The sequence below is a fragment of the Ailuropoda melanoleuca genome, chromosome 2 (assembly GCF_002007445.2).
Source record: "Ailuropoda melanoleuca isolate Jingjing chromosome 2, ASM200744v2, whole genome shotgun sequence".
NCBI lineage: Eukaryota > Metazoa > Chordata > Mammalia > Carnivora > Ursidae > Ailuropoda > Ailuropoda melanoleuca.
The window spans coordinates 129,613,064-129,637,691 of NC_048219.1; the positions used below are offsets into that span (position 1 = coordinate 129,613,064).

A 24,628-nucleotide genomic window follows, 5' to 3' on the forward strand; every position below is an offset into this window, starting at 1 on the left:
GGCAAACACATGGTGTAACTAGATTTTTTTCATGAGGATAAACATTTTGTTTCAGGAACGGGGGGGGGGTCAGTATTTCATTTACAGCTGTACAGCCTCTTGTGAAACAGTTGTGGTGTATGAGGCATTTAGAGTCAGATCTGGGTTTGAGTCTTAATTTTGCCATAATTATTTAACCTCTTCAGATTTCCTTAGAAACATAGCAGTTTTCCTTGAGTTGAGGTGAGGATTAAATTAGATGAGGTAGCCGGTAGTAGTCAACACCTAGGGGATGTAATGCTCTGGGAGTGAATTTTTAATGGATATAAACAATTGGAATTGATACCTAAAATCCAGTTGTTTATATTCTGGTCAGAATAACCTTAAAATTTTACTCTGCCTGTAGTATCCCCTTCCCTCCAATAACGTATTTATATAAGTTCCATAATACAAATGTTTTTAGATAAGAACTTTTTACAACTTTCCCTTTGCTCTAAATTATGCCACAGATGTAAGCATGTGGATATGTATAGTCTTGGCTTTTTTCCAGAGTTGCATGCAGGGTCAGATGTCTTGAATAAGAATGATTAAAAATTCCTACTTAAATACAGGTGATTACTCTGCTGCGGTGGCAGGAGAGCTTATTTTCCAAGATAAAGCACGAAGATTCTCTTATATAGAATGCACATACATTCTACATGAAGATGTCAGATAATCAACTGAGACGTCATCCATGGCTCTCATGAAGCCAGTTTTTAGTGAGCTCCGTATCCATTTCATGCAACTCTTCATCTGGCACATGTTCAAGATTTGGCCATGTTTTAATATTTTAGGAAAATAATAGTGCAAAATTATCAAATTATGTAAAATATTTTTTGATTATTTGTTACTCATTGTATTCTGGCTAGTAGACCAGGGCTTCACATTACAAGAATGAGCTTGACACAGCATCCGCCTTCCACAACTCACAGTTTAGTCATGAGACTAATGTATAAACAACTACTGCTATTATCTCAGTGTAAGAACATAGTAGTACAATGGGAGCACAAAGGAGGGGTGTTTAACCTTTGGGGAAATTTTTTACAGGAAGTATTGCTTAAACTGAGATGTGAAGATGACTAGCAGTTTGATAAGGAAACTGCAAAGTCATGGTATCGTATTTTGTTTTAGGAATGGACAATTTGTTCCCATAGCTGTAACAAATTGAATGGAAGGTGACATGAAAGACCTACTGTTTTAGAAAGTGCTCTGTGCTGTTGGGAATGGAGAGCTATTGTGTCCCTGAGCCCAATAAAAATGATTTTTAGATTATCTTTACTGACAGCATTCTTCTGTTACTGCAGATCATTAAGTGCCAGTAATAAAGAACAGTGGGAAATGCCTAAGTGGAATGCAGAGTGAAATGCTTGCATCAAACCTTATATTTAAGCAACAAAATAAACAGTGTAACATGAAGATTTTAAATTACTTGTTGTAATAAAATAATTTATCTTCTCATAGATCATTTTATAGAAAGCCTATCTTTAATACAATTACTAAGTAGTAAGATGAACCCAAGGGTGGGTATAAAATTCTAACTTGAGAGTTGGCTGGGGTTTAATTTTCATTGATCTTAACTTTTCTATTCTGGTCTTAACTCATGTGGTCAAAACTGGTTTTTCTTGCTCTCAAATATATTTCTCTGTGGCTCTACCAGTTAGACTGCATAAGTTGAACATCTGGTTTTGAAATCACCTACTACTCCACACCCAGTTTTGTCATCAGCTTTAGAAGAGGGCAAATTCTGAACCTTAAAAGCTAGGTTCTCGCCTTTTATTAGGATCATTGCACTCCAGTGTAATGTGCTTCTCACCTTCCAGAAGAAAAACCCTAAAACGGTGTCCACTCTAAATAAAGATTGAAACTTGACATTTACAGATTAAATATACTTCAAAGGAGAACAGATTATCTTATAGAGTAGACTTAATAGTCATATTTTCTCGTGAAGATGTTAAACCATTTTCTAATTATTATTTAAGGCATTGGTATATCTTTGTGTCTTAAATATCTGTCATCTAAAAACCCAGAGGCAGTTTTTTAGAATACTTTCTGTTGTGACCACGCATGGCTTCCACATCTCCATGTTCACTAGCATCAATAAAACACTAGCATTTGCCATTTAAAATATATTTTTCTCCCAGAAGCAGATTTTTTAAAGAAAAGGTACCTAATAGAGGTATTTCTTTAACCTGTTACCTAGACTTGTTTCTTTACCTGTTACCAAACAGAGGTAAATAATGGAATTACGTTTGCGGTTCTAGAAGTCTAGTGGCTATTGAAATAGGTATTTTGTGTGATAACTCTGGCCTTTATGCTGTGAATTTATTGTATAGTAATATTGTGCTCTTGATAATTCACTAACTGCAACTCCCCTAGGTTTTAAGACAAATTCTAAACTGGACCCTGAAATAGAATCAGATTTTTCATAGACTGGGTACGTAATGATAATTGTAGCAAAATTAAAATTGGGATGAGTTACGAAACTTTATTGCTGCACAGGAAACCACCTCAAAATCTAGTGGATTAAAATTACGGTTCTGTGTATCTGTTGAGCAGTTCTGTTGGTTTTGCCAGGGTTCACTCTTATACCAGCATTCACCTGTGAGATTTCTTAGACTGGAAGGTCCAAGATGGCATCACTCACATGTCTGATAGTTGGTTTTGGTTGACATTTAGGCTTTGCTCCATGTGCCCTAATGACATGGGGGTCCCAAGACAGCATTCCAAGAGAGTGAAAGTGGAAGTTATAAGACTTTTACAGCCTTGCAGATCATATAATGTCACTTAACACTGCATTCTCTTAGTCAAAGTAAATGTCACAAGACTAGCCCGTATTCAAGGGGTGGGGAAAAGAAGATTTTACCTCCAGCAACATCACAATATAAAGAGGTATGTGTACTTGGATGGGAGGGATTTGGAGCCATGTTTTATAATTTACCACAAGTTGCTTACAACAGTTTAAGTACAGGCATTCTTAAAGATATCATGATTGGGATTTGCTTTAAAATAGAGAATGGTAAAATAGACTGTAAGGTAGGTCAGATGTTGATAATTGTTGGAGACTGTTGATTGGTACCTGGCAGTTTATTACTGTCTCTAGCATATGTTTGAAATTTTTTATAGTAAGTTTATTAAGGTTTATTTGGGTATTTGAAACATTTTGTGAGTGATTTTAACCTTAGCTTCTACTTAATATTTACTAGAATAGTAAATATTGTTTAATTATTGTATTATTGTTTAATGTTTTAATATTGTATTACTGTTAATACTTAACGTCTTTTGTGGTATGTAGATACTGAAGAGAGTAAACCAGTAGTACTGCAATTTAGGTAATTATTCTTAGAAATTCTTTATAGATTTTATTAGAATTTATTAAAAAATGTCTTTTTGTTTGCAAATAACTGTTTCCCTGAATTATAAAAAGAAGACCAAGTACATTAAAGAAAGTTTGGAAAACTGAAAGCAGAAAACAAAACCCAACCAGCGGAAAATGTTAATAATGCTTATTTTTCCCAATATTTGTGCATATACTTATATAGGCAAGGTATTTTTTTATATAGTAATTATTCTCCTGTAATAAATGTGAATGACTTTAAAAAGTCTTTTTACTGTGTGTTAAGGACAATTTTTAAAAAGATTTTATCTATTTATTTTAGAGAGGGAAGGAGGGGGAGAGGGCAAGGACAGGGTGGGGGGAGCGGAGGAAGAGGGACTAGCAGACTCCGTGCTTAGTGCAGAGCCTGATGTGGGGTTCAATCCCAGCATCCTGAGGTTATGACCCAAGCTGAAGTCAAGAGTTGAATGCTCAACTGACCGAGCCACCCAGGCACACCAAGACAAATTTCAAGTAATGAAAAAGCCAAGAGAATGTCTGCTGAGCTGTATGAAAATCTTCTAATGGTGATAGCATTGCTTAATACTAGTGAGTATTTGCTGAATACATACTATGTGCCAAAAAGTTCATAATATACCTTTGAAGTTGGTACTATTATTATCCCCATTTTGTAGGCAAAGAAATTAAACATTAGAGAAATTAAGCCTAGAGTCACACCAAGTAAAAGATCTCATAGCTTGCGTTCTTAACTATCATTTCTGCAAATAGTTAGAAATTGTCTGGTGTGCTAAAAATTGGGCAATGCTTAATTTATCTTGCCTGGCCTCAGTTTCATATTTATTTCTATCTTTACTAATTAGATTAAGTAAAGGGAAAGTCTTAGGTGTGGGCCATACTGTTTGTTAGTGTAGATGGGCCTGGGGCCTTTTTTGTTAGTCTGGTTATTTGGTTTTTATGACTACTCTGTGATTCTTGACAGATCCTGAAAAACACTGTTATTGTAGTAATGGAGCAGAGTGATCTAGAAAGTGATGGGAAAGGATACATGTTATTTGAGAGATCCCTTTATAAGCAGAATCAGCAGAAAAAAAAACTTTTTAACATTATGCTGTCATTTTTTGATCTTAAGAATTAATAAGCTTTCTAAATTTGGTAACCAAAAATCCAAGTCATACTTCGTTAATAATTTGTGGTAGTGCTCAAAGAAAGCTTTACTGTTAAGTAAGGAAGTAGGTAGAACTCCTTTGGTTTTAAGTGTTTTCTGATACTGCCTGAAGCTTTTCAGTTCACTTTTTCATATTGCCCCAAATTCTACTCATTAGGCATGATCAGTGGAGAGGGAGCACTTAGGATGACCATATAGAAAGTACGGCGAAATCAGAAGGCATGGAGGTAGCATATGTGTTTGGGGAGAAGTAAATATATCAGTATAAGTTACTGAAAAACTGTTATCACTTCAGTTTGCTATCCTTTGTTTCCAAAACTATTTCCAACATGCTTCTAGACCTCTTCTGTGTACTTCAGACTATTCATTTCTTTAAAACTCATGCTTTTTTGTCTTCTGCTCTGCAAACTCCCTGCCAAAAAAGAAAAAAAAAATGTTTGGTTTTCATCAGTATCCTGAATAATTCCTTTCCACCCCCATAGAATTCTTTTCTACTTGGTGTATTGAATCTGCTTGCTTTTTAAATTTTTTTTAAGATTTTATTTATTTGTCAGAGAGAGCAGGAGCAGGGGTGAGAGGCAGAGGGAGAAGCAGGCTCTCCAGTGAGCAGGGAGCCCGACGTGGGACTCAATCCCAGGATTGGGGGATCATGACCTGAGCCAAAGGCAGACACTTAACTGCCTGAGCCACCTGGGAGTCCCAAATCTGCTTTCCATCTGTTTACTTTTGGACCCTCATTAATTTGCCTCAGAGCCAGTATGTTTCTTCCAAATAACTTTTCCTTAATTGGGGACAGCTCGGGATTTTTTGTTTGTTTTTAGCAGTTGGTATTTCAAAATCTTTAGTAGTTTCTGAGCCAATAGCCTGTAGCATTATATTGTTCCCCATTATTCCACAAAAGTAGTAAAATTAATTACTAACTTTGAGTATTATAAGAAATGCAGGAAGATGTATATGAATCTATTATTTAAGGTTAGGCAAAACTAGATAAATAATTGTTTCATCTTTGAAAGCTCTCTTTGTCAGCAATATAATTATATTCCTGGGGTCCTAAGGGAGAAAAATAATATATAAATTACTAGTGATAAAAAGCTTCAGAAGCATTGCCTTGTTTTTTTTTTTGTTTTTAATAATATTTGTTATATTAGTCACCATACAGTACATCCTCAGTTCTTGATGCAATGTTCCATGATTCATTACTTGCATATAACACCCAGTGCACCATGCAATATGTGCCCTCCTTAATACCCATCACCGGTCTATCCCAATCCCCCACCCCCTCCCCTCTGAAGGCCTCAGTTTGTTTCCCAGAGTCCACAGTCTCTCATGGTTCATTCCCCCTTCTGTTTACCTCCCCTTCATTCTTCCCTTCCTTCTCCTACCAGTCTTCCTATTTCTTATGTTCCATAAATGAGTTCTTGTTAAAGTACAAACTCCTGAGCAAAGGACATGGGATTGCCTTTACAAACGGGTCTGATTTTGTGTATTCATTCCCTTCAGAGACCTTTCTGTTCCTCTCTCCCCTTCCATACCTTCAATTTCACTCTGACCCTCAGATTATTTTCTGTTTTTAAGTTCTTCAACATGCTACAGCATTTTTATGCCTTAATTCCTCTTTTTCTGTTTTTATTCTTCAAAGGTCAACTCAGATGTTACCTCCTCTGAAGTCTTTCCCATCTGGAACTTTTGGCTATTCCCAATCAGTGCTCCCATGGCATTTTCAGGTTTTGTTGTTTTTAAATAAAATTTTCATTGTGGTGTGAGTATCCGATCTAGAAATTGGTATAATTGCTAATTCTCTTTGGTGATTACTCTAGTTGGGCTTCCTGACTGATCCTTTTGTCAGTTTTGAAAAAATTTGAGCCAGTATCTCTTCAGTTTTTTTTTTCTCTGCCCTGGTCCTTTCCTTCTGTAAATCCAGCTAAATGTACAGTAGACTTCATACTGCTCTTTCAATGTCTCTTAAACCCTCCCTTCTATATTTATTGTCATCTGTTTTTCCATGCTTTTTTCTGGATAATTTTTTTTTAGCCTATTTCCCCTATTTATTCACTTTTGCTTACTTTATTGTTAAATGCATTAGTTTTCAGTTTTCCACTTTGCTAACATTGGGGCCATATTTGTCTAGTCTGACTCTCTTAATCTTTTGGCAGAGGGTTATTTTTTTTCTTTATATTTTTGTGTGTCTTGTAATTTTGGGTTAAATGCCAAACATTGTAAGTAAAAAAAAAAAGTAGAGACTGAGATAAATAATATTTAAGCCTGGATATGGACATACTCCACTTCTGTAGGATTGTTAGTGTGATAGGTTGAGTTGGTTTAGTCTGTAGTTGAGCCACGCTTGAACTTTTTTGTCACTTTATTTACCTTCAGAGTATTACATGGTGCTTAGTGTGAGGCCTGGGGTACTGGAGGATTTCTTTTAGTATTCTTCACTGGCTTCAACTTCCTGCAGGTCCTGCACATCTGTACCATAAAGAGGTCTCTCTCTCTCTCTCTCTCAGACTGTTGTAACTCTCTCAGCAGTTGGCTGCCTTTGTTTCTTATTTGAAGCAAAGCTTATGTAAAATGGGGTGTTCTTAGTCCTGTATATCTTTCTCTAGTCTTAGGTAGGCTCTTTGTGCCTGGTCCTCAGAGGTGGGTTCTCAAAATTTCTGTTCTTTTCCCTGCCTCCTAGAGTCCAGAGTGCATGCAGACCCCTACCATCCCCCTGCCCCCCAAAAGCAACTGATCTCTGCCTTGTATTGATGGAAGATCTTGGGCAAGCAGGTTTCATAGCCCTTCTGCAGTAGCCACAGACCTCTGCCTTGAATTGGTGTAGAGTCTGTGCTGGAAGTGGGTTTCAATACCCCTTTCCTAGCCACAGCTAATCCCACCTTGTACTTCTGGAGGATCTGGAGCATGGATGACCTTCTTCAGGATCTCTTTTCTTAAGCATAGGCAGGCCCTACATGGTCATACTATGGAGAATGAGACTTTCAGCTCTCCTGTTTGTCCTCATTCTTTCTTATGAGCTCTCAATGGAAGCCTTTGGAAAAGACTCACCTTGTGCCGAGGCCCTCAGAGTTTCTAAACTGTCTCACACTAGCAAATATTTACCTATATAGTATTTAAGAATTTGATAAATTTTGGTTGTTTCTTATCAGCCTTTTTGTGGTCACCTTTGTTTTATTTCTTCTTGTGGAGGGGCTTACTGTTCTTTGTTCAACTTATCTGTTGCCTTGTAGCCTCCGCTCTGGTGGACTCAAGAAAAGTGATTTAATAGATTATCTGGCTCACTCTTGTTATGTTAGGGGTTGGAGTGATGTTCTCTTATATTTTTCTGTGCATTAAGCGGAGAGGGAGTATTTAAGCCCAATTTTGTTTTATTTGGCTTGAAAGTATTCAAGCAGAGAAAAGTTGGGAGACTAGTAAAATCAATATCCACATAACCATGTCTTATGCGTGTCCTGGGCTTTGATTTCTTCTGCAGGACTGGTAAAATGAAAATTTAAACTTCCCGGAAATTACAGATGCTCCCAGGGCAGAAGTGGCTTTTGTATTTTTATATCTCTTAGAATCCCATTTTCTCTTCATTACTGACCTAGTAATTCCTTACTGTCTTGTGAAACCTTCATTGCTTTTAAGAGGATGCTCTTTATATTTTAATCTAACAACATTTTTCATTGTTTTGAGGAAGGATTGCTTTGAGTAATCTGCTGTCAAGAACTTCAGATTCTCTTCAGTAGCATTTTGTATATCTCTTATTATACTTGCATCACAGTTATTTATGTATTTATTCCACTCCCTCATTCCCTGAAATATGAGTTTTAGGAGATAGGTTTTGTTACTATATTTCTAGAATTTAGCACCCAACCTGGTATATTGAAAGTACTCAATAACTTTTAAAAGTTTTGTGTTTTGTTTTGTTTTGTTTTCTTGGTGGTAATTGGAAATTAGGTGGAAACTGTAGGTAAGAGTTCTGGATGCTGGGCCAAGGAATTTTTAGACTTCCTTTCTGGTAAGGTACTAGAAAAAAAAGTTTGATTGGAAATGACACCGTTATTAGTAGAATGAAATACAAAAAGATGAAAATGTGAGTTCATTTTAGATAGAGCCTAGCATGGTATTGGTAGAGATTAGCTTTGTTGGTTTACCTAGAGTAGCCCTGGTATCCAAGTTAAATCTTGCTAAAAACATTGTAAAATTCAATTTTAATTTGTTTGTATTCCAGTATAAGTTGTGAGACAGTTTTTCAGTTGCATTTAACATGTGATTATGAGATCTTGATAATTTGCAGTTAAAATCAGGCACAGAATTAGAGAATTTTACATGTCAGGTGATGATACAGAATTCCTTAAGGCTTTTTATCTGAACTGAGAGAAGGTTTAAGGCAAGATTATTTTCACAGAATAGATTTGAATTGGGTTGTTTATATGTAGACAGTTTTCTTTTGTTGTTGTTTTTTTTTTGTCTAAAGATTTTTTATAATGTTCAGCAGGTCACTGGAAAACATGAACTTGTTTTAAAGTGCTCTTCAGAGAGTTTCTTAGGAAGCCCAGCAGAATGAAATTACCTTGGCGGGGGGGAGCCAGTTTTCCTACTAGCTAACAAGTCACTGGTTTACAAGATGAACAGACTACATAAATTGTAGAGTTGGTATGAATATCTATTTTCCATTCCTGTTGCTTATGTCAGTCATTATTAAAATGCCTCAAGGTGAGGAGGGTATACTTAACAGGGTAAAATCACAACCAGTTAGGTAAACTGGCCCTTAAATACCTGCTCCAGAGAATCTTCACCCAAGCAACCTCATTTCCAAAGCTGAAAAGTTCACTAAAAGTCTCAAATATTGATCAAAAGATTTTTGTCACTCAGTTTCTTCTTTCCACGCTCAAACCAAGTCTGGAGAATGGAAAATCAGCTACTTGGAGCTGTCAGTGCCTCAGCTTACTCAGTTAGATTGTTGATAAGGAACATGAACACATAATTCAGGTGGACCCATGATGCCTAGGACTTGCATGAGGCTTAAACAGAGTACAAATTAAATGTGTTGTGGAAATTTCATAGCAATCATGAATGCTGTATACAACTTGAGTGGGAAGACATGGCAGATAGTCACATATCCCTTCTCCTTAAGCTTGTGCCTCACTGTCCTATCTCACTTATAAAAGACAAGTTCAGGGGTGCCTACATAGCTCAGTTGGTTAAGTGTCCAACTCTTGGTTTTGGCTCATAAGTTGGGCTCACGCGCTGAGCATGGAGGCTGCTTAAGACTCACCCTCTCCCTACCCCCCCCCCAAAAAAAACCCCGCATGTTCAAGAATGAAATTATCAAGAGTTTCAAGATGTCGGGAGCAGAGCTTTCAGTGAAGCGCAGGGTCCTGTACTTTGTATATGTCGCACACCTATGAAGACACCCCTGGTGGTAGTGTTTATCTGATTACCAAACAGCTGTCTAACTCAGGAATCAAATCTAAAGAAATTAGATTTAAAGGCATACAGTGTTAGAAAAACTAGGAGACCATTATACTGACCATTAAAGATTGTACTTAGGAACTTTTTTGTGCTGTACTCTTTAAGTCTTGGTTAAAAGTATTAAGCTTCAAATACCTTTTTCTGATAGTTTGTTCTTGCTTACACTTTTTCTTTTATAGCGCTTACAACAGTTTAAGTAACATGGTTATTTGTGTGGTTTGTTCTCTACCTGTTCATAGTCACTATCTCAGTGTTTACATTCAACGTTGTCCTCTTACCTCATCTTGTTCAGTATTAATGTGCCTACCACACACTAAACATCTAGGCTTGAAAAGATGCCTCCATAGTACTCTGTAAGTGGTCTGGTAGCAGTCTTTCAAGGACTGCACATTTTATTTTTTTCTACGTTTTTTTGTGCTTTTGACCTACAACTTACGCAACCAAATTATGTAAGTTTTCTGGTCACACCTACATTGTCAGAATTCAATCAGCTTATGTAGAGGAGTTGCCAAAAATAGTTTCATAGAGTATAAATTCTATCTCTCAGAGGACTCTGCCTCTTTGCCTTCTCCCAAGAGATTTGTTTTGCACAGATTTCCTACTAGGTTAGTTTCATTTTGCAAGTAAGTCTGCAAGTAAGAATTGAGTATAAATACAAAGTAAACTATAAGGTATGATTAAGAAACATACTTGTTATAGAACCATCTGTAGGCCTTTATCTCTTAAAAAAAATTTTGTCTTTTTGTTAATATCCTTATCACAAATACAGTCCCTTGTTTGTATTTTTACAGTCCTTTGTTTAGTATTTTTATAGCCATCTTAATGAAATGATAAGCCTGCTACTTGTTAAATCATTTATGGGTTTTTGCATGTCAGTATTTTACCAGTGATATTCTTATTACTAATGTGTACCTTCTTTGAATGTCCATTTCCTAATTATTTCTTTTTAATAAAATTTTGTATGGATGTAATGTAAATGGTTTATAGAAAGTTGAAGGTAGGGGCGCCTGAATGGCTTGTAGTTTAGGCGGATGAGTCTTGATTTTGGCTCAGGTCATGATCTCAGGGTCCTGGGATAGAGCCCTGCATCTTGCTCTGTGCTCATTGGGGAGTCTACTTTGGGATTCTCTCTCCCTCTGCCCCTGACCTCACTTGCTTGCTCTCTTTCTCTAAAATAAATAAATCAGTCTTAAAAAAAAAAAAAGCTACAAGGTAGAAAATATTGATGTTAGGCAACCATAAGCTTTATCATCCAAACCAGGCCATTTTTAAGAGACAACCCAAGGACTGTTTATTATTGTCCTGGGTTAATGAGCACAAATTAGGACTTTTCTGGAGATATTAGACAAAGCAGGAAGTATGGTCATCTTATTTTAAAAAGGAAAAGAGGAGTACTTTGCCCCACCCTTTATTCCCAGTCTCATTCCAAAGGCATTGACCCTCAACTTTTTAGCTGTTCTGCGATTTACCTTAGAATTTCTAAAGAATGTTTATACTGTTTTGTGATTTTTCATATGTATTTTCCTTATTCACCCTTGTCTTCACTTCCCCAATCACCTCCATCCCACAGCATGTTTGTAGCAAAATTGTTGATTCAGTACCTTATGTTTACATTATTATAACTAGAAAATATTCACCCAAGTTTCACACAAACACCCCCTTTCTTGAACAATAACTGTTTTCCTAGCGGAGTGAATTTAATTCCCATTTGTTCTTTGTACTTAGCAATTTTTCTTCTCCAGTTGTGTCATGGTCTCTGCCATATATGCTGAAATAGTTTCCGTATGTGCACCCCCCCCACCCGCCCAGAACTTTGCTTTCATTATCTGCAGTCTTGCTGTGGTCTGGATCCTATGTTTCCTACATACCTTTGGAACTATTTCCTGGGTTCAATGTCTGGACTTCCATTTCTTCACTGTTTCTTGGTTTCCGTGTTTGTTTGTTTGTTTCTTTCTTTCTTTCTTTCTTTCTTTCTTCTCTCATTTTCATAGGGCATTCTCTTCATCTATCTTCCTTTTTTTTTTTTTTTTTTAAAAAGATTTTATTTATTTATTTGACAGAGATAGAGACAGCCAGCAAGAGAGAGAACACAAGCAGGGGGAGTGGGAGAGGAAGAAGCAGGCTCATAGCGGAGGAGCCTGATGTGGGGCTCGATCCCATAACGCCGAGATCACGCCCTGAGCCGAAGGCAGACGCTTAACCGCTGTGCCACCCAGGCGCCCCCATCTATCTTCCTTTGATATTTGTCTTGGTTTTTGATCTCTTTGAAAGATCTTGCATGTCTGAAAATGTGTCCTATTCTCCACCTCACATTTAATTCCTGGTTGGAATTCAAGGCTAAACATTTTTCTCAGTACTACAGGCATTGCTTCATTGTCTTAAGAGTTTTTAAAGTTGTAATTAAGCCAGTACAGGATCTTCTCTTCATTTTTGGTGTTCTGAAATTTCAAGATGATAAATTGTGCTTAGTGTTGTCTTTTTTTCCTTTGATCCTGCTGGATACTCTAGAGCCCCTTCAGTGTGGAGATTTGTATCCTTCAGTTCTGGAAAGGTTATTTTATTTCTTTGGTAGTTTTCTTTCCATTTTTTTCTTCTCTCTTTATTAACCATGGCTAATGTAGGATGATGATTCCCCTGGTTAATTCACCTGCTTTAAAGTTGTATTTTCTACTTCTCAGATGTTTCCTCAATTTATTCCCAATAGTTATGTTGAATTTGTTTCATTGTATCAGTTTTTAAAAAGTGTATCCGGATAATTTTTAATGTCCGCAAGCTCTTTTTTATACCACAGTCGTTTTCTTAAGCACCCTGTTATTTTATGAATGGATGTCTTTTGATCTCTTTGAGAGTAGTAGTTAGCTATTTTCCCCAAATTTTTTTTAAGTTCCTTTTTTTTTTTTTTAATCCTGGTCTTTCTTTCATAGCAGAGGATTTCATTGCATACTTAGTAATCCTTAATGTGTATCTGTTTGAAGGAAACACTTAAACTGATTTGAAAACTCTGCTGTGGGGTAGGATGTTCATGTGGCAAACTAGCTTGGTAATTGGGAGCAGTCCACATGCCAGTGTCCAGAAATCTTATCTCTGGTGTTTTGGTGATCCAAGAGTAAAATCCCCTAATTTTATGGCAACATTGTAGAAATAGGACTGGGAAAAAGTTCTCAGGTCTTAACATTGAGCATATAGATTTTATTTTTTACACTTAACCCTGCAGATTTGATTGTATACTTGGGTGGGATGGATTGTCTCTGAAATCCTTTTTTTTTTTTTTTTAAGATTTTATTTATTTATTTGACAGAGACAGCCAGCGAGAGAGGGAACACAGGCAGGGGGAGTGGGAGAGGAAGAAGCAGGCTCCCAGAGGAGGAGCCTGATGTAGGGCTCCATCCCAGAACGCTGGGATCACGCCCTGAGCCGAAGGCAGATGCTTAATGACTGCGCCACCCAGGCACCCCTGAAATCCTTATTCTTGAGAGAATAAATACTTTTGGAAGAATGAAGCTAGAGGAAGAATTTGGCGTTTTACTGCTCCAACTACGGATTTGATTTCAACTCACTTTTAACCCCATGCATCTTCTCTTTTTATGGTATCTTCAGGTCATGGTTCTTTTTCGTGTGCTAAGGCCAAATTCTTTGCTTCTAGTTTCAACCTCTTTCCAAGGGCCTAGGGTGTAGTTTTATCTTCTCTGCTTAATTATTGTGCCTTTACTCCTCCTTCGGATTTTCCAAATATACATTGAAATCTCTTGCCTTCTGTGACCCCCTTTGGATTCATTTACTGTCGTCTTATCAGGGTTTTGGAAAGAGGCAAAATAGATGCATTAGGATAATCTCATGTTTTAACTGGAAGTTCAAAACTGACCTTTTTGATAAGCTTTCTTTGATTTAATCGTATCTCTGTGACTTTTACTGTGGTTTGTCATTAGTTGGATAATTTTAGTGTAATAATTTTAATTGACAGTGAGTTTGTGTTACATCTTTTTCATGTTGTATATCTCCTGCTGCAATGTAGACCGTATGTTTTGGTGTTTTTTCCTCTCTTCATTCTCTTTTCTGTTGTTGCCTGATAATCATGTTTTTAAAGTAAATGTTATCAACAAAGGAAATTCTTTTGTAGTAACTTTTAAGGTAGAAAGTTGTGATTAATCCAAAGTTGGAAAGTTAACGAGGTTACATGCCAAAAATAGGTGTTTTTACCTTAAATCTTTAAATTTGAATTTTTTTAACCTTTTCCTTCTCCTTTTGGGGGGGCAGGGATGGAGAGTGGGGGTGGGAGGGACAGAGGGAGAGGGGGAGAGAGAGAATCTCAAGCAGGCTCCATGCCCAGTGAAGGGCCTGATGCAGGGCTCCATCTCAATCTTGAGATCATGACCTGAGCTGAAATCAAGAGTCGGATGCCTAACTTGAGCGTCCCAGGTGCCCCTAAATTTGAATGTTTTAATAAAGCATATATACCTTACCCAAGTGGCATCTCAGGTAAGGAAGTGCATCTGTTTGTAGTTGCTTTAATGTCAATCTACTACCAGAACAGGAAGGGAATTTTTGACCTTGAAAGAAGGTAGGGAAAAGTTGAAGAGATTATTGTGATTTAAAGTTTTTTTGCTTTATTAAAGTAATGTCTTTATAGCAGCACTATTCATAATAGCCTAAAACTGGAAACAATTCAGTGTCCATCTACAGTACAGTAGGTAAATAAATGTATGTGTAGTGATACAGTGAAATACTATATAAAACAATTAGAGTGAATTTACCACAGCTATGTACTACAATACAAATTAATCTCACAAATACAATGTTGAGCAAATAAAACCAGACATAAAAGAGTACATGTTACATCATTCCATTCATATACACACAGGTGTCCACCTCTGTCCAAAAGTAGAGCATTTATATGAAACCTTTTATAAGCTGAAATGGTGTAAAGTGAAGGAGCAGTTACCATTAGTTTATATGGGAAAACTTCTGAGTGTTCCCAGACCCAAAAAATAACCTCAGACTTTTCTGATACCATACACCACATCTTGCTAATGGATACACAATATACATCACGATAAAGCACAGAAGCTCCTAGACAGAGTTTAAAGGTATGGAGGCTTGATGCTGAGATGACGAGTGTAGTTCCCGGGGAAGGAGGTTGGTATTGTCACTTGCTACTCAGGGCACACACTGTCTCTGTAATGCTGCAAAACAAATGCTGAATGCTGTTTTTTCACCTTTTGTTGCCTTTTTATAAAAGCAAAAATCCTCTTTGGATTTCTTTTGGTTAGCAAAAGCAGGTACTATATATAGGTCTTTAATAAAGGTGACGTGGCATAATGTGGACTTTTGAAAAGTGGGAGATACCTGTTTAGTTAAAAGATCACACATAGCTATTGCGACTCTTCGTGTAGACTGAGGAATGTTTAGTAAAGGAAACTTAGAAATTATTTCACTTTTGAGAAAGGGAGATAGGAAAACAAATTATAGCATAAGGTAGTGTGTCTTAAAAGTATGTACAGAGTAGAAGCACACAAAGAAAAATGGTTGGTTTCATACCATGACTAGGAATTGAATGGGGAATGTACAGAGTTTCCAGGTATGTACAAAGTCCTGTGAAAGCATATTGTGATAAGGGGCGTGAAAATAGTACAGTATAGCTAAGGCTCGTGGTATGAGTATTAAACACTAATAATAGATAAGAGTAGCAAGACAGTCAAGAACAAATTTGTTTTGGATTCTGTGGAGACAAAATTGAGTAAGGAAAAGAGCCCAGGCTTTGGAAACAACCTCAGTTCCTCATCCCCCTTAATGAGTTTGCTTCATTTTATGGGCAGTAGGAAACTTTTGATGGACTTTAGACTTCTGCCTTAGAGAAGAGGGGTGTTGATAGTCTCATAATTCACCATGTCTGATATAGTTAATTTGCATGGTTAATTCTTGATTTGAGCTGATGATAAAGGAGGATTAAGAATTGAAAGTGGGCGTGTTTTCCCAAAGGCAATTAATCAAAATTTGCATTTCACAGGAAACCTCAAGAATGGAGTCTAAACCTTCAAGGATTCCAAGAAGAATTTCTGTTCAACCCCCCAGCTCTTTAAGTGCTAGGATGATGTCTGGTAGCAGAGGAAATAGTGTAAATGATACCTATCACTCAAGAGACTCTTCATTTAGACTGGATTCTGAATATCAGGTAACATCTTAATTTGGAGTATATGTACACAGTTTCTTTCAAAATCCCTGGGGCCACATGGTTTTTAGATTTTAGAAAAGTAGTGAGTGTAGTTAATAAGATGCTCAGATGGATCTGAGGCATCTTGTAATAAAACACATTAATATATCTGCAGGAAAATGAATGACTATTCACCCCAAGTAGAAAAACTCAATGCTTTCAATTTTTGTGGGCCTCAAAATTATGAAGAAGGCATTGTCGTCTTATGTAAAATCTCACTACACTGTATTTCAAAGACTTGGAAACCTATTTACTTAAAAATTAAAAACATGAGTATCAATTTAAGTATAATTTTGATGAAACTAGTCAATGTGGACGACTTGGTCAAAGGATCAAAAATTGAATCCTTTCTTCGTACGTATTCATCTGACTTCTCTGCATGTACACAAAGCAGTGGTGGAATGATTGTTAATGTTTTTCTTTAGTGTGGCTTCTAAATATTTTGCTTTTAGTGGTGCATGATTATTAAATTGACAGATTGTCTTTTGTGAATATGTATTACTAACAGTCTTTTAGACAGATTTGCGGGCTTTATTTTCATGGTTAGTATAATGAGTCTGCAGATTCATAATCTGTATAAGCTACTCTAGTTAATTTTCCTTTGGATTGACAGCATTTAGGGTTTTGAAATGGCTTATTAGTGTTATAAACATAATGTAGTTTAAAACAGTATAAATCTCAGAAGGCATGATTTCTAGGTTTAATGCAATTCATATTCATCTTTCAAATTTCAGGTTATTGGATTATTGGCTGAATGGCTAATTAAATCATATGTGATGTGTACAAGTCTGATGTTAGGTAACTTGAATCCAAGAGAATCCTTTAGTGAACATTTCCATTAAAGTATTTATGAATGTATATATCATGCGATATACTACATAACAAGGTCTCATTTTAAAATATTTCTACACAGTATTAAGCATTTTATAAAATATTCAGAGAAAGACTAAAGTAAAAATATTCTCTAAAATGCATATATTACATACTTCCTCACTTTCTATGAACTATTTACTGAGTCTCATTTTAAATGTTGGTTGATAATGTATTTTTTTATTCTGTTGCTAGACAAAAGAACACTTGTGCCAGAGGTACAGAATCACATATCTGCATCCTATAGAAAAGTTCTGGGTTAAATGATTATGATTTATTAAGAATACAGATTGTTTTTTTTCCCCTGTATTGTCTTCATAAAAAATTTATCTACAGGTCTTTTTCTAATTTTTCACATAGCTTATTAGTGAGGAACAGACTCTGAAACCAGATTGTACTGCCTGGATTGGAGTCCTGTTCCACTACTTACTAGTTGTGTGAACCTGAGCAGGTTTCTTTACTACATCTTTCTTATTTTCCATATCAGTCAATCAGGTTGTTAGTGTTAGAGGAATTATTACACTGAATGATAACAGTGCCTGCCATATGATAAACACTATATAAATGTTAGCTGCTACATTTGTTTTTATTATAATTGTTAGTTAATTATAGTAGCTGCTAGAAGTCTTAGCTGTATTTAGAATATTTATTGACATTCACTTTAAAAGGTATTTTTAAGACTATTCCTTCCAGCTTTTTCTTAACATCCTAGATTACTTTCAGACTCTCAGTTTTCATTGTGGAAGTTAAACAAATACAAGCATAAAAAACCACTTATGTCTTTTATTGATTCTTAAGATAAATCAGGGTTGGAGTTTTTCTTAATGTTTTTCAATTGTTTTAAATGGCATCCAGTTTTTTTTAATGGATTATAGGAACATTTCCAATCTTAAATCAGTTACTCCTGCTTTGCTCTTTAGTTTTGACTTAGAAACTGAGACTTCTGTGTTCTTGCACAAATTATTTTATATCTGTGTTTCTTCTGTAAAATGGTGGTAACAGTAGCTTCTCACGTGGTTGTTGTTATTAAGATTAATTGAAAGAAATAACACATTAAAACACTTAAAGCAACTGTGCCTGAAACTTAGTTAAGAGTTCAAATGGTTCTGTTTATAGTGATGATGATTGTGATTGCTGTTATCATTATTTCCAGGCTTCATATTGGCTTAAATAGTTACCATCAAGGTATAGTGTAGTATGTTGTCAGAACATTTAAATTACATGTTATGTATTTTGGTTTTATATGATGTTCTTAATACTGCCTAACAGAATTTATATTCAATGAATGAGACCTTTAAATATCACAGGGAATATTTTTTAAAATTGCTGATGTTTTTTCACCACTGTTTGCAACATAACATTCCCCTTTGCTCAGACACTTAGTAAAGCTGAAGCTTCAGAAAGGAGGGTCAGGGCTAGGCATGATAGATCAATTTCAGTTATGTTAAGGTTTAAATAATAGGGAAATACCTTATATTTATATAGTGCTTAACATTTTGTAGAACATTTTTTACTTTTAATTTTAGTTAAATAGGATAATACTTGTATCATTTTATAGATAAGGATCTGAAATCTGGAAAGAGAAGTGGTTTCCCTCAGTCACATGATTAGTATATAGTGTACCTGAGTTGAAGAATCTAAGACTTATGGATAGCATTGTTTCTTTGGGAAAATATAGATTCTAAGTTCCGAAGAATTGATTTTCTGAAGATCTTTTGGTTCTCAGCCATTCGTAAGCTGGGCTGCCTCTCTTGTTAATCTTGCTGATATTTCTGTAGCTTCATCTTGAAGTTTTTGTTAAAATTTGAATGGTTGAAAACTGTGATCATCCTATCTCTTTGTTAACAGTAAGCAGAATTTTAAATATTTTTAAAAGAAAATTTGGGAGCATTCTGTGAATATAAAATTTATATAAGTTTCACGTATATTTCTATTACTCATTTTAAGAACTGCTAATCCCACTACACTTTTCCTTTTTTGCTTTGAAATTGATTACTTTTAATAAGAAATAATGAGAGGCTTTTTATTTACATGTTTTCTAGTTTGTGGATCAGCTTACAGAGTTCAGTACCATTTGCGTTTTTTGCATACTATATTATCTCAAGAAAAGAACCAGTAGTCATTAACATGTTTATCTACTACAAGGTTAGCTTCCAAGGAACTAAATACGTGCATGCATAGATAAATATAATTTGACAAGAAGATGAGAATAGTTTTAAAATGGAATCAGGAAAAATACAGATAAAGTAGTGAGAGTGGGTCAAATTTGTAACACAGACATTTTTAAGCCCTATAGTGTTTTAGAGTTAAACTTGGACTCTTGTTTTGGGTGTTAAGAAGGTCACAGGGAAGTCGAACCAGGTGTGTAAGGTGTTTGTTCATAAGGAAAAGAAACTCAGTTTCTCAAAGAAAGCAGTGCTTGGTAATTTGGTCTGAAAGGGGATAGTGAATGATACAGTGGACATTGTCTTCAGTGTAGTATTAATATTATTAGTATATTGCTAGTTTACTTGATTCTTGGTAAATCTCAGCGTAAGCAAAGGACATGATGCCAAAGTGTACAGCTCAATGAAAACATGGTTCTGTTAAGGGACAATAGAGTGAACTGAACACCAGTTTTCTGGTAGTCTTCATCTACATATTGGGGAATTCTGAGTGATAACTCCAAATCCTCCTGTATTGTGTATGTATAAGGTTTCTTACCTGGATTTGGGCATGAGTGAATTCATAAGTCTTAAAATCAGCTAATGTCTTTTTTTTTTTTTTAATGAGAATTAAAAAGACAACTCATTCTGAACAGAAAGTAGAAAATAAGACTTCATGTTAGTGTAACAATGGATGCACTAGTACATGAATATTTAGAAGAGGTCGTAGTTCCATGGTGTTCCTTATGGCTAAGATAATTTTGGTCTGGAAAATTTTTGAAGCAGAAATTAGCATTCATCACAGTCACAGCATTGATTCATGGAAATGAGGAGCCAAAGAAGAGCATTTCATTCTGGATTTGCTTCTGTTACTGTGTATTAAATGATTTCCAAATGATTAAGCATTGTCCAGTGCATAGCATTGGTTATATTCCCAGTAATTGTTAAGGTTCTTTTTTTAAGAATAGCTTTATTGAGTTGTAGGTCACATACCATATGACACACCCATTTAAAGTATACAGTTTGGTGGTTTTCAGTATATTCACAGAGTTGTGCAAATATTACCACAGTCAATTTTAGAAACTTCTTACACCTCAAGAAAAAACCCCGGATTCTTTAGCTATCACTGCACTGCCCCTCCCTCTCAGCACTCAGCAACCAGTAGTCTACTTTCTCTCTCCATAGATTTCCCTATATTGGACTTTAATTTACGTGAGTAGAAACATAACACTGTGGTCTTTTGAAAGATATTAGCTTTTTTCACTTTGCATGCAAGGTTCATCTGTGTTATAGCATGTATCAGTACCTTACCCCTTTTTATGGATGAACACTATTCCAGTGAATTGGGTATACCATTTTTATGGATGGATAATAGTCCATTTTTTGGATATATCACATTTTGTTTATCCATTCATCCACTGATAAGACATTTGTGTTTCCATCTTTTGGCTATTATGAGTAAAAGTGCTGTAAATACTTATGTGCAGTTTTTATGCAAACTTAAGTTTTCAGTTACCTTAGGTTTATACCTAAGAGTAGAATTGTTCAGTCATATTGTATAACTCTGTGTTCAATTATTTGAGGAGCTTCCAGACTATTTTCCAAACTAGCTGGACCAATTTATATTCCTACCAGCAGTGAATGTGTGGGGATTCTGATCTTGTCACATCCTTGCCAGCACTTTTCTTGCATTTGATTCTAGCCATCCTATCATCGGTGTAAAATGTCTCATTGCAGCTTTGAGTTGGATTTTCTTGATGACTCATGATTTTGAGCATCTTTTCATGTGCTAATTAGTTATTTTTATATCTTTGAAGAAATGTCTATTCAGATCCTTTGCTTATTTTTAAGTTGGGCTTTTTGTTGCTTTGTCATTGAGTTGTTGAAGATTTTTATTTTATATTCCACCTTTTTGTTACTGGCATATGGGAAAGTGATAGATGTTTTGTGTGTGTGTGTGTCCTGCAACCTTACTGTAATCCTTTATTAGTTCTACGAGGGATTATTTGTTGTTGGTTATGTGTGAGATTTTCCACAAAGAGGGTGTCCTCTGCAAATAAAGATAGTTTTATGTCTTCTTTCCCAATCTGTGTACATTTTATTTCCTTTTCTTGCCTTATTGCATTACTTAGAACTTCCAGTGCAATGTTATAAAGGAGTGGTGTAAAGAAGAACCAAATAAGCCCAGTTAGTAGAAGAATGGAAATCAAAAAGATCAGAAGGTAAATAAATAGGGACTAAAAAGACAATAGAAAAGATAAATGAAACTAAGAGCTGGTTTTTTAAAAAAGCTATACAAAATAGACTGACCTTTAGCTGGGTTTACCAAGAGAAGAGGAGGATTCAAAATCAGAAATGAAATAAACAAGACCATAAAAATACAAAGGATCATAAGGGACTACTATGAATTATTATATTCCAAAAACTGAACAACCTGTAGAAATAAATTCCTGATAACACAAAACCCACTAAACCTGAATCATGAAAAAATAGAAAATCTGAACATACCATTAGTGAGTAAGGAGATTGAGTCAGTAATCAAAACCTCCCAACAAACAAAAAGTCCAGGATCAGTTCACTTGTATAAATTCTACCAACTTCTCAAACTTTGGAAAATAGAAGAGGATGTAACACTCCCAGTTCATTTTATGAAACCAGCATTACCCTGATAACAAAACAAGATGTGAAAACTATAAGAAAAGAAATTGATAGGACACTATCCCTGATGAACATATGTTTAAAAATCCTCAACAAAATATTAGCAAACCAGATTAAATAAGAGGATTATACACCATGATCAAGTGGGATTTATCCCTAGGATACAAGGATGGTTCAACATCCGCATATCTGTCAATGTGATACACCACATTAACAAAATGAAGGAGAAATCTTTAAAAAAAATCATATGATCATCTCAATAGATGCAGAAAAAGTGTTTGACAAAATTCAGCATCTGTTTATGATAAAAACTCAGCAAAATGGGTATAGAGGGAATGTACCTCAATATAGCAAAGACCATATATGATAGTCCCACAGTGAACATCACATTCAGTGGTGCAAAGCTGAAAGCTATTCCTCTAAGATCAAACTAAACAAGAGACAAGGATGTGTACTCTTTAACTACTTCTGTTCAACATAGCATTGGTAGCTCTAGCCAGTGTGGTTAGGCAAGAAAGAGAAATAAAAGGCTTTCGAATGAGAAGAGAAGGTGTGAAACTGCATCTCTTTTCCAGATAACATGATTATATTTATAGAAACCCTGAAGACTCCACCAGAAAATTGTTAGAACTGAATAAATTCAGTAGAGCTGTGGTATACAAAGTAAGTGTACAAAAATCTATTGCATTTCTCTAACAAACTATTAGAAATTAAGAGAACAGTCTTATTTGCAACTGTATCAAAAAGTAAAATACGTATGGGGAATTAATTTAACCAAGGAGGTGAATGTTATATACTTAAAACTATGAGAAATTAATAATGAAAGAAGCTGAAGAAGACACAGATAAATGGAAAGCTATTTCGTGACCTTGGATTGGAAGAATTAATGTTGTTAAAATGTTCATACTACCCAAAACAATGTACAGATTGTTTACCAAAATTCCAGTGACATTTTTCACAGAAATAAAACAATCGTAAAATTTGGAATCTCAAAAGACACCAATAACTAATGCAATGTTGAAAAAGAACAAAACTAGAAGCATCATGCCCCCTGATTTCAAACTATATTACAACCCTAATAGTAATCAAAACAGTATGATATTGGCACAAAAACAAATAAATAGATCAGTGAAACACAGTAAAGAGCCCAGAAATAAACCTACACATATTTGGTCAATTACTTGACCACAGTGAAGCCAAGAATGTACAGTGTGGAACGGAGTCTGTTTAGTAAATGGTATTGGGAAAACTGGAAATCCATATGTAAAAGAATGAAACTAGGCCACTATCTTACACAATATACAGAATCAACTCAGTGGATTAAAGATTTGAACATAAGACCTGAAACATAAAACTCCTAGAAGAAAATTGAAGTGGTAAGATCCTTGGCACGGGTCTTGGTAATAGTTTTTTGGATTTCACACCAAAAGCAAAGGCAATCAGAGTAATAGTAAACAAGTGGGACTGCATCAAACTAAGCAGCTGCTGCATAGCACAGGAAACCATCACAACAAAACGATAACGCAGACTACCAAAGTATGTGCAAATCATACACCTGATAAGGGGTTAATCTCAGATACATAAAGAGGTAGTCCTACAGCTAGGCAGAAAAAAATAATCTGATTAAAAAAGGGGTTGGCACCTGGGTGATTCCGTTGGTTAAGCATCTGACTCTTGATTTCAGCTCAGGTCATGATCTCAGGGTCATGAGATCAAGCCCCATGTTGGGCTCCATGCTCACTGGGGAGTCACCTGGAGATTCACTCTCTCTCTCTGTCTCTCTCTCTCTCTCCCCCCTCCGAAAATAAATGAATAAACCTTTAGAAAATAAAATAATTATTTTTAAAAATGGGCAGAGGATCTGAATGGACATTTTTCCAGAGAAGACATTAATGGCCAATGAACAGATGTTCAGCATCACTAATCAGGGAAGACAATGACATCAGCTCACCCTTGTTAGAGTAGCTATCAAAAATAAGAAATAGCAAGTGTTGGCGAGGGTGTGAAGAAGAGCAAAACGTTCCTGCGCTTGTGGTAACATAAATTGGTGCAGTCAGTCACTGTGACAAACAGTATGAAGGTTCCTCAAAAGATTAAAAATACAGCTGCCATATGATCTAGCATTTCCATTTATGTATCTCTCTGAAGGAAGGAAAGATGCTAATTCAGAAAAATGTCTACACTTGCATGTTCATTGCACATTATTTGCAACAGCTAAGACATGGAAACAACCTAAGTGTCCATTGATAGATAAATGGGTAAAGAAAAGTGGAATACAATTCAGCCATAAACGTGGAAGATAACCTACACTTTGTGACAACATGGGTGGCATTATGCCAAGTAAAATATGTTAGGCAAAAAGAAATCCCTAATTATCTCACTGATATGTGGAATCTAAAGAAAACTCGGGGGATGTGTTTGTGACTCCGTTGGTTAAGCATCCAACTCTTGATTTTGGCTCAGGTCATGACTCGGGTCTCTGTGCCGAGCGTGGAACCTGCTGGAGAATTTTTCTCTCTCTCTTTCTCTCTCTCCAAAAAGTAAATAAATGTCTGAATTTATAGATACAGAGAACAAATTGGTGGTTGCCAGATTCGGGGGGGGGGTTAGGGTTGGGCAAAATGGATGAAGGTAATCGAAAGGTATAAACTTCCAGTTACAAAATAGTCTTGAGGACCTAATGGGCAGTATGGTGACTGTAGTTAATAATACCATGCTGTATATTTGAAAGTTTGTGAGAGAGAGGATCTTAAAAGTTCTCAAGTCACAAGGCA

General features: G+C 35.8%; 1 protein-coding gene across 8 annotated transcripts in view; it reads left to right on the top strand.

Annotated features, from left to right (window-relative positions):
• MARCHF7 (membrane associated ring-CH-type finger 7) overlaps positions 1-24,628 on the top strand; it is a 50,208-nt gene that overhangs the window by 1,179 nt on the left and 24,401 nt on the right. For all 8 annotated transcript variants that reach the window (XR_004620582.1, XR_004620593.1, XR_002144457.2 and 5 more), the window contains exon 2: positions 15,979-16,143. Coding sequence is in view for 4 of the 8 variants with exons in the window: in XM_019809139.2 (XP_019664698.1) it covers positions 15,991-16,143 (153 nt within the window). In the remaining 4 variants the exon portion in view is untranslated. The remainder of the gene's footprint in view (positions 1-15,978; positions 16,144-24,628) is intronic.